At 39.5% G+C, this 10,000-nt stretch overlaps 1 protein-coding gene across 7 annotated transcripts in view; it reads left to right on the top strand.

Annotated features, from left to right (window-relative positions):
* The window catches only part of LOC113822899 (cytochrome P450 9e2), a 16,405-nt gene that overhangs the window by 3,339 nt on the left and 3,066 nt on the right, over positions 1-10,000 (top strand). For 6 of the 7 annotated variants that reach the window (XM_070124569.1, XM_027375448.2, XM_027375430.2 and 3 more), the window contains exons 2-3: positions 9,449-9,626; positions 9,756-10,000. The exon at positions 9,756-10,000 is cut by the window's right edge and continues 470 nt beyond it. In XM_070124569.1, coding sequence (XP_069980670.1) covers positions 9,450-9,626; positions 9,756-10,000 — 422 coding nt within the window. In that variant the 5' untranslated portion in view covers position 9,449. The remainder of the gene's footprint in view (positions 1-9,448; positions 9,627-9,755) is intronic. The other variant, XM_070124568.1, reaches the window with a different exon arrangement.

The following is a 10,000-nucleotide window of genomic DNA, read 5'->3' as shown; positions in this document are numbered from 1 at the left end:
AAGCTAGATAGATATTTCGGTCGTTTGTCGATATTCTTCCTTCTACGCTATACCATAAATATTCTCATATCTACTTTCTCAGCCATCTGTCGCCCACTGCTGTGTGAAAGCCTCCCCCCTCTGTTTCCACCTGGTCTATCCTCTGCCATTTTTCTCCGTGATACTTTCCCTTTCTCCTTGTCTATTTTGTCTCTCAATCTTGTTTTAGCTCTTCCGGTAATTTTCTGGTTTACGTCCGCCAGTCGGATCGCGACGTTTGCTGTATCGTTGAATTTCTCTCGCCGTCCACAATGCAAATCTGTAGGCTTTATTGAGCGGAAGCCCCACCCCACATTCTTGGCCCCAATAGCAGGGGAGGGCATGAAAGGTATCAAGGAAATCGCGGGGTAAAATGTAAATGATGTACACAGAATCAGTCACTATATTTTCTCAGCTTTACCACCGCTACAGCACTGCTATTACAGCACGTTTTCTGTGTTCAGCGGGATGACACAGAGAACGAGAATTCTAAGGGGGACAAAAATGATGATGGCTTCCCTATAACGAAAAGCAACTTTTTTGTGAAAGATAATGGAAACAATAACTTTACAAGAAGATAAAAATGATGGGCAGAACATTCTTTTTGTTTAATAAAAGAACAACACTACTATCCATTGATATATATGAAGTACTGCTCCAAGGGAAACCCGACACGTATTAATTTCCAAAAGATAAGTGAGGATAGGAGTGCGAAGTACGGAACAGGACGCTTTTCATGTGCTATAATAAACGCAAACAACTAGTTATAATTACATTAGAATGGCGCATAATACGATATGTATGTGTATTAAAAAGTCTGTTTTCAAATTACCTATCATAAAGGAAGTCCATTGAATTATGATGAGGCGTTTCCAAGAAATAATGAAATAATAACGAGGAGAAGCAAATAGATAACATGACGTCTGCTGTTTTATACAATTTAAAGTAATTCTTAAGATTAAAATTGAATATGCTGTGTAATCCATATGTTTTTATAACCAAAAGCGTTTGTTTACTTTCAACTTATATGTTATACGAAATTTTTTAAGAGGTGGCTTTACGTGACTAGAAAGCGCGCAGTAATGAATGTTAAAATCTACATTAACATGTACCTACTTCCGGAAGGCCTCTTTCGCCGGAGGACCAACCTTTTGTGTTATCCTTCAGGCAAGAATTCTACATATATATATATATATATATATATATATATATATATATATATACATATATATATATACATATATATATATATATATATATGTGTGTGTGTGTGTGTGTGTGTGTGTGTGTGTGTGTGTGTGTGTGTGTGTGTGTGTGTGTGTGTGTGTGTGTATGTATATATATAATATATATATAATATATATATAATATATATATGATATATATATATATATATATATATATATATATATATATATATATATAGGGGGAGGGCCACAGTGTATATCATTTTAGGTTTATGAGAGGAAACATAAGAAAAAATATTTGAAACTTGTATATTATCGGTTAAGTTTCTGAACTTTAAAAAGCACTAAGTGCAAATCTATTGCTCTCGCTAAAGGAGTGGCCAAACTAAAGTATAAGTCGACGTGGCAACACATCACATAGCACCAACGCAACAAGCAATCCACCTTAGACCATTATCTATCACAGTGTTGTCCAAACTGGGGTCTGCGTACCCCTGGGGATACACAACATAGATCACAGGGATACGTGTACAAACAAGGAACACACACGCCTCGCATCTCACATTAAGTTGTGTATTTTTCAAGCCTTTTCTTATTAAATCATCTTTTTTACTCGTGCATTGAATTCGAATTTATTGACCAACACTCCTGCAATGCAGTTTTTTCATAATTAGTATATTACTTTTGCATTATCCTAATTAAAATAGCCATAGTGGACGGGGGGGGGGTGTAAACGTGAACCACAGTGCAAGGAAACACCCAAACGCATGCATAACACTGTACAAAGGGGAGCGCATGTAGCATTATTCACAGTTACTTCCAGGAACCCAGAGTATGCATCTCTTTTTATAGTGTCGTATTTATGTGATAAACGAATTATAGCTTAAGGCCTTACATTTTAAGGAACCTTCAAAGCTTACTAATATACCGGGATTAGTACATGACGTTCAATGATATTCATCTTTTTATGCATTTGATTAACCGTTTTTAAAAATGTAGTCATGCAAAATAAAACGATAGATTTTGTAACTTGTATATAATACTATATGCTTTAAATGTGTTCATGTTTTAACTTTTCTAATACTCTATATTTTTTATGGAGTTGGAGGGTAATGGCGCAGAAGAGTGGCTTATAGTTGAAATATTGCATTGATAAACTCCTGTCTCAATATACCTATTTCATTATCCTTTGGTGTCATTTTTTCATTCCTCTGTTTAAATTTTGTTGAGAAGTCTACCTTTATGATATTCGTGAGTAGATCTAACGTTCGAAATGCAAATAAATTACATACCATGGGAAATACACAAATTTTAGAAGGGCTATTAAGTCATCTATGCATACTATATACATTCCTTTATATTGTAAAAAGATAAATTTGGCAAAATCAGCATAATCTGGTTGCTAGACAACGTGGCGAACGGACGTGTTTTCACGCGCCCCGCCCATCCCTCCCATGAGTCCCCTCCCCTCCCCTCCTCCGCTAAGCAATGTGGAACACATGAACATTTGCTTTTTTTTTTTACTTTTTCGTTCTTTTAGATTTTAACAAAAACATAGCATACAATATATTTTTAGTTTTTATTGCCTTTTTTTTTAAATACTGACTTTTACACACCATATTTACACACACGCCTGTTCCGCGCAATGACTGGCTACTTGACAGTTAGCTCCAGGCCGACAACACGAAGGCATGTAACCCGCTCACGCTCAAGTAGGTAAGAGAAAACAATATTAGATGCCACGTACTTTTACACATTACCTTTCTTGCACTTACATTTACACTCATCTTACTCACACGCCATGCACAAATCCTTAAACACACGCAAACAGCCATGAATCAACAACAAAGCACTCGCGCAATACAAACAAGCACTGACCCGCTTCACTCACTCGAAACACTACGGTACCGTAATACACATATAGGACAAGGTATAAGTTGAAGACACCGACGCGCGTACATAGAAGGGAATGGACACTGACATCTTATAGTGCAGAGGAAATACAGTGGAATGGAACGTAGTCTAACATGCAGTGGACTTATATTTACCGTTAAATGGAAAAAAAAAAACAGCAGCGCCGTGCAGAAACGAAGACTAGAACACTTTTTCGCAGCCAGAGTTCCTTGTTAATGTTTATATTTTCTAGTAAATAATTTTCTATATGTATCATTTAATGTGAAACCATTTTCTATAAACGTTTTCTATGAAGGTTACGTTTTCTGTGCACCAAATTCAACCAACGTTTCCGATTACTACTTTTTTAATAGATGATTTTTTTCATATTTCTACTAACATTTCATATATTCCTGTTATGCTTATCCATTTGAAGTGTTAGTCTATGTAATGTAGGTAATTTAGGAATTTTAAATTCGTTATCATAACCTTGATTGATTGTTAACAGTCTAATAACGTTACTGCCTCCTGCCCCCCTCTCCCTCCACTTCCTCTCCTTCCCCCCTCTCCCTCCTCTTCCTCTCCTTCCCCCCTCTCTCCCTCCTCCTTCCCCTCCTTCTCTTCCTCCTCCTTCCCCTCCTTCTCTTGGACAACCACCTCGATGACCCTCACTCCTCCTCACACATTCTAATCTTTTTCTCACGAACATAACAAACACCAAGGTTATCCCAGGACTGAGTGACCATGACATTGTCCTCATTGATGCAGACCTCAAACTAACTAGACAAAAACAGAGACGCAGACCAGATTTCCTCTTTTCCAGAGCCGACATAGATGCAATCACAAAAAACATCATCAACTTATCCACAGATCCCCATACAAGACCATGGTTAAGGTTTACGATAGGACCGCACCGACTAGGAGAAAATTGAAGATCATAGCGTTGTAGGCGATGAAAAACTACATGCATTGCTATCAAAATTGATTTGCAGAAGCGAACCTCTTCTATTTAAATGAGGAAAAGTTGGCGCGCAGAATGCCGCGCGGGGACAAGTCCCCACGAGTCCAACCCCCTCGCGTCGCAGCGAACCACTTAGCTGCGCGGGAACCTAACATGAACTGTTTTGGCGCATGTAGCTAGTGACGTCACGACAAATTTCTTATAATTGCACTGTAGTAAAATGTATTTCTGTATTCTAATTTATAAGAAATTTTAACGAAAAACGCATTTATCAAAAGTTCATTCCTTAAATACACGATGTAAACGATTTTCCCATATATGCACCATAGTTTCATTAGAAATACATGGTATATCCATACTTGCGCATCGCTGCCCTCTCCCGGCAAATTTGACAGTTCTGTTGTTACAGTTCTCGTTGTTTGTTTCAAAGGTGAAGGTTGTTTACAGTGCTACTAGCGTTTCCGATTTTTTTTCCAACTTTGCGGTAAAATCGATCTCTCACTGAAATCATTACAATATCGGGGATAACACGAAACTCAGTGAAATACAATAACCGTGTTCCAGTTGTAGAATTTCGTCTGTGGTTCGTCACTTCCCAACCACCGTCTCCCTAACTTTAAGGTAAATTCATTTTGTATTTCAAGTGTAGTCAGTGGCGATATAGAGGCACCGGTAGGGAAGCTAGATAATCAGGAGGGGGTCCGGGGGCGAAGCCCCCAATAGGGAAATACGGTAATCGGGAGGGGGTCCGGGGGCGGAGCCCACGGTAGGGAAATATGGCAATCGGAAGGGGGTCTGGGGGCGTAGCCCCCGGGTTAGGAAGGTTTTTTGGTTCATACGGCGATCCTACTGGTCGTTCGTGCGTTTATGATACGGTTCACTCGATCGTTCGCTCGCGCAACACTGTATCGAATCATCCGTGGCCGAATCTTCTCTCGGATTCCTACATTTTTAACTTTCTTTGTTATCTGAAATACTATCCTTGGCTCGGATTTCAATTTCCCACATTTGCTTTTTAAAATGCATTTGTATGAACGAAATCACCCCCCCCCCCAAACCCCCGATTCCCCACGGGATCCCCCAACCTTGTTGGCGGGAGTCGGGGACTTCGTCTCTGACGGGTGCGGTCCTATCATAAACATTTACCTTGACATCATGACTAGCGACATACAGAAATTACCATCCACATCCTTGACACCAATAAAGCCACTGGACCAGATCAAATCCCTGGCTTGATCCTCAAGTCCTGTGCCCCTGTCCTTGCTCCCATCTGTCAGTCTTTTCGTAATCACTCGCTTCTTACACTCTAACGAATGACTGGCTTTGCGCAAATATCAGCCTCCCTTTTCAAGATATGTGACAGAACTGACCCGACAAATTATCGCCCCATCTCCCTCACATTGGTTGTCTGCAAAACTTTTGAACACATAATACATAAACACGTAATGAATTGCATTAATACCCACAACATCCTTATAGACTCACACCATGGTTTTCAGTCCAGACGATCATGTAAAACCCAACTTATCACCATCATGACATTGCCCGACAACTTGACAGATGCAACACTAAACAAGTTGACACCATACTGCTTGACTTTGCCAAAGCCTTTGACAAAGTTGCTCACAAAAGACTGATTCTTAAATTACGACATTACAGGATCACAGGACCAATTCTTCACTGGATCACTGCTTTCTTGACGTGTAGGACCCAACGTGTTTTATTCGATGACTTATCTTCCGACCCTGTCCCTGTCTCTTCTGGTGTCCCACAAGGCACCGTTCTTGGCCCCCTTCTTTTCCTTCTGTAAATTAAAGATCCCCCCACTTTTGACACCTAACTCTACTGTTAGACTTTTTGCCGACGACAGGCTTTTGTTTCGACCTATAAATACTGAAGACAACTGTAGACTCCTCCAGCAAGACATAGACGCCCTAGAACAGTGGGAAAGATCATGGCAAATGTCTTTCAGGCCAGATAAATGCAATATTCTCCACTTCACCAGATCCCACGCACCAATTCACTACAGTTACATAACCAGCATTTAACTCTTACAGCATCCTATAAATACCTCGGCATCCACCTAACCAACAACCTTGCCTCCAACACACATTGACTTTATCGATAAAACATAAAGAACACTGGGGTTTCTGAGGAGGAACCTACACAACTGTACACCTGACATCAAACGAGTAGCTTACAACACACTTGTACGCCCAACACTAGAGGACTATAGGGCTGTATGGGACCCTTGCACTAAGCACAACATTGAGAAGCTCGAGCAAGTCAATACTAGGGCTGCCAGGTTTATTACACATAGTTACACATGTGTACCTGGTATTACATCTCGCATAAAAAAAGATTAATATGGACAAGACAAGCACACAGACTTAGTCATGTACAAATTCACAAACAACCTTATAGACGTCAACAAACATGAATACTTGCAAGCAGCACACGCAACACAAGGAACTCGCACACCATTAAATTCATCACATACCACACCAACACTGACTCATACAAGCACTCCTCATTCCCATGTACCATACGCGACTGGAACAGGCTCCCCCAACATATCGAAACAAAAACACTCAATGCTTTCATTAACAAACTGAACAAACACAACACTGCAAGTACCTTCTCAAACACCGAAACTTCCACTAGCACCTTAATCCTTTCCCCTTTCCCCCAGCAACCAACCACTAATATGCGGGTTATGCACGTAGTACCTTAATAATAATACCTTACTCGGGCCGCCAAGATAACCTCGGACAGTGTGACAATGTATGGGGACGATCCGTAGAGTAATATTACTGCAAATGGCCCAAATTAAAGCATTTTGGCATTAGATGATAATAGTCTAACACAAACACCCATGGGGGCTGCCTCCCCCCCCCCCCAGCCCTCGCCTAGAAAAACAAAGAATCCATGCATTCACGGCGGGCGCGAGCGCACCACCGCCCTGCGGGAGCGGCGATACCAAGTCTGTTCGACGCTCTCTCCTGCCGTGAATACGTGGAGGATTCTTTGTATATATATATGTTATTGTACCGTATTGAGAAGGGTACTCCGTCTAGGCAGACATGAATCGTCCTTTCTAGTATGTCTTCAGGTTACCAACACTTTCAGTCCGCTCTGCCTCCCGTGACTTTGTGAAATGAAGCATCTTCTATGTAGATGTAAAAACACACTACTGAAGGTTCCCATAGATTAAAAAATATATCAATGAATGATTTAGAATCTTGCAAAAAAAAACATACACATGATGCGACTATACATTATTATTATTTTTTTTTTTTACTTTAAACAATTTGTCATATATTAAAAATTGTTGGCAAAGGAAAAGAGAATCTGGTAAAGGAAATGGAAGAATTTCGTAGTAAACTCAGGAACAAATCTGGTCAAGCCTGGCAAAAAAACATGAATTTCAACGTCGAAATCTATAGCTCTACGCACGTGTCAATATTTAAAACTTTTTTTTCCAATTTTTCGCATTTCTCGACTGATGATATTCCTTTCGGTGTAAAGTTTTTTCTTGCCACTTTCCCGCGTTCTCAAGATTTATTGCCATTAAATGCGATGTCGTTGCCCTTATAGTTATTTCCCACTTTTTCTAGAGGTATGAAATATACTAATTCAGTCCTCGAACCATGAATTTTAATAGGACACGATGATGAAAAGTATTATGATTTTCTGAACTTTCGCTAAGTCTTCATAAAGCACAATTTTTTTTTCTAACTTGTGCAGCAAGCACATTTAACTTCAATGCTGCAATATCAGTCAATGCAAATATTTTTTCCTATGCTTAACACTACTAAATTCAACCATTGATTAATATACATACATTATTAAATGATCGGCACGTTGGTATACAAAAATTTACATATGCTTTATTTGGTTTTCGAATTGAAAAGGTGACATAGAGACTCAGCTCCCGTTAGTGCGTCCGGCCAAACCGCTAATACGTAAGAGACTGCCGAGGCTGATGCGTCGTTGTTCAGAATCACAGAATCTACCCGCAGTTCCACTCCATGCGTTTTTATTGGTAGATGCTTTAGACTTGACCTTCGCATAAAATCGGTCACTGACTGATGATCAATATTTGGATAAAAGTATGCGAGCATTAGTGGGGGATGTGTGTATATATCTATCTATCTATCTATCTATATATATATATATATATATATATATATATATATATATATATATATATATATATATTGCGTTTAAAAAGAAAAGTCTTTAACCAGTGCATCCTCCCAGTTATGACCTATAGATCATAAACATGGATTACAACCATATTACTGGAGAGGAAACCAATGAGTGCTCAGAAAGGGATGGAAAGGTTGATGCTAGGAATTAGCCTGAGAGATCGGATGAGGGCGACGTGGATCAGGGAATAGACAAAAGTGGAAGATATACGTGGGAGCATCAAAAAAGAGAAATGGTAATGGGCAGAGAATATATGTCGGAGACAAGACGACAGGCGGACAAAGACAGTGACAGACTGGGCTATAGATAGCAAAGGGGCCAAGGGACAGACCAATGACAAGATGGCGTGACGAACTAACGAAATTTGGGGACCAAGACTGGAAACAAAAACCGCAAGACGGGAAAAGTTTGAAAAGATTGGGAGAGGCCTACGTCCTACAGAGGATTGATCCAGGCTGTTGATAATATATATATAGATAGATATACATACATATATATATATATATATATATATATATATATATATATATATATATATATATATATTTATATATATAATCACACACACGCACACACACACACCCATACAAACAGATATATCTATATATCTATATTTTTCTCTCGTTCTATCGCTCGCACACTCATGTTAGCAATATGCATAGCCTATGTTTCCATATAATGGAATGCACTAATTTAGTTGCCAGGCTATTTGTCGTTATGGCATTGAAATAAAATATTCTATTCATAGAAGATTGTTAAATAAAATAAAAATTCAAAGAAGATTGTTGAACGGGGGCCCGCGCCAGGATTTTGAGATCACTTGTGACATTGTAGAGGTACGATATGCTGTAAGTTGTGATTTAGGCGTCAGTGAAAAAACCAAGGCGAGACTTTATTGTTATTAAGTTCCATCCCAGACTCTTATATGACCACATATGTTAGCACTGTAACTAATCCACTGTCTTCCAAAATGTGTAAGATAACATGAAAAGATTACGTCACAAGCCCCACCCCCTCAAGGCGTTACCACCGCACCAAGGCGGCCTCCATCCAATTTCTGTAATTTGTAAAATAACTTTGATTTCAGTCGCACTTGCTGATGTTTTCCATGTACCCACTGTAAAGATTTTCTTCATCCACAGATTTCCTCTTGATTTATATGAATTTTTTTCACCAGGATGATAGGAGTAACATGGATGCTGGTGGGTGCAGTGCTAGTCCTGCTATGGGCATATTCGAGGTGGAAACACAGATTCTGGGAAAGTAAAGGTGTGCCCACTCCGCCTGTGGTCCCCTTCATCGGCCATATGCATAATTTGCTTCATCCAGATAAGAAAACAAACTTTGAAGGAGAGGTAATGAATGTGGTTTTCTGTGCACTATTGTGTTATTGTGCACCAACCGTCATATTGCGATTAGTAAGATATAAGTGCATAATTCTTTATGAATATTTATCTCATGATACATCTCTCCACTCTTTACAGGCCTATTATAAACATGGTGGATCAAAGTTATGCGGGTTCTACTTCTTCCACGAACCACTTTTATTGGTGGGCGATCCGGAAATCACGAGTCACATTTACGTGAAGGACTTTGACCACTTTATGGACAGAAGGAGCTTTAACATGTCAAGCGAGAAGGACAGAGTAATGGCCAACATGTTGACTATGAAGACAGGCGAAGAGTGGAAAAAACTGAGATCCGTCATGTCTCCCACATTCACTTCAGG

Source organism: Penaeus vannamei, chromosome 8 (assembly GCF_042767895.1).
Source record: "Penaeus vannamei isolate JL-2024 chromosome 8, ASM4276789v1, whole genome shotgun sequence".
Taxonomy (NCBI): Eukaryota; Metazoa; Arthropoda; class Malacostraca; order Decapoda; family Penaeidae; genus Penaeus; species Penaeus vannamei.
The sequence above is the reverse complement of the archived record's forward strand: the minus strand, read 5'-3'. Positions and strand labels throughout refer to the sequence as shown.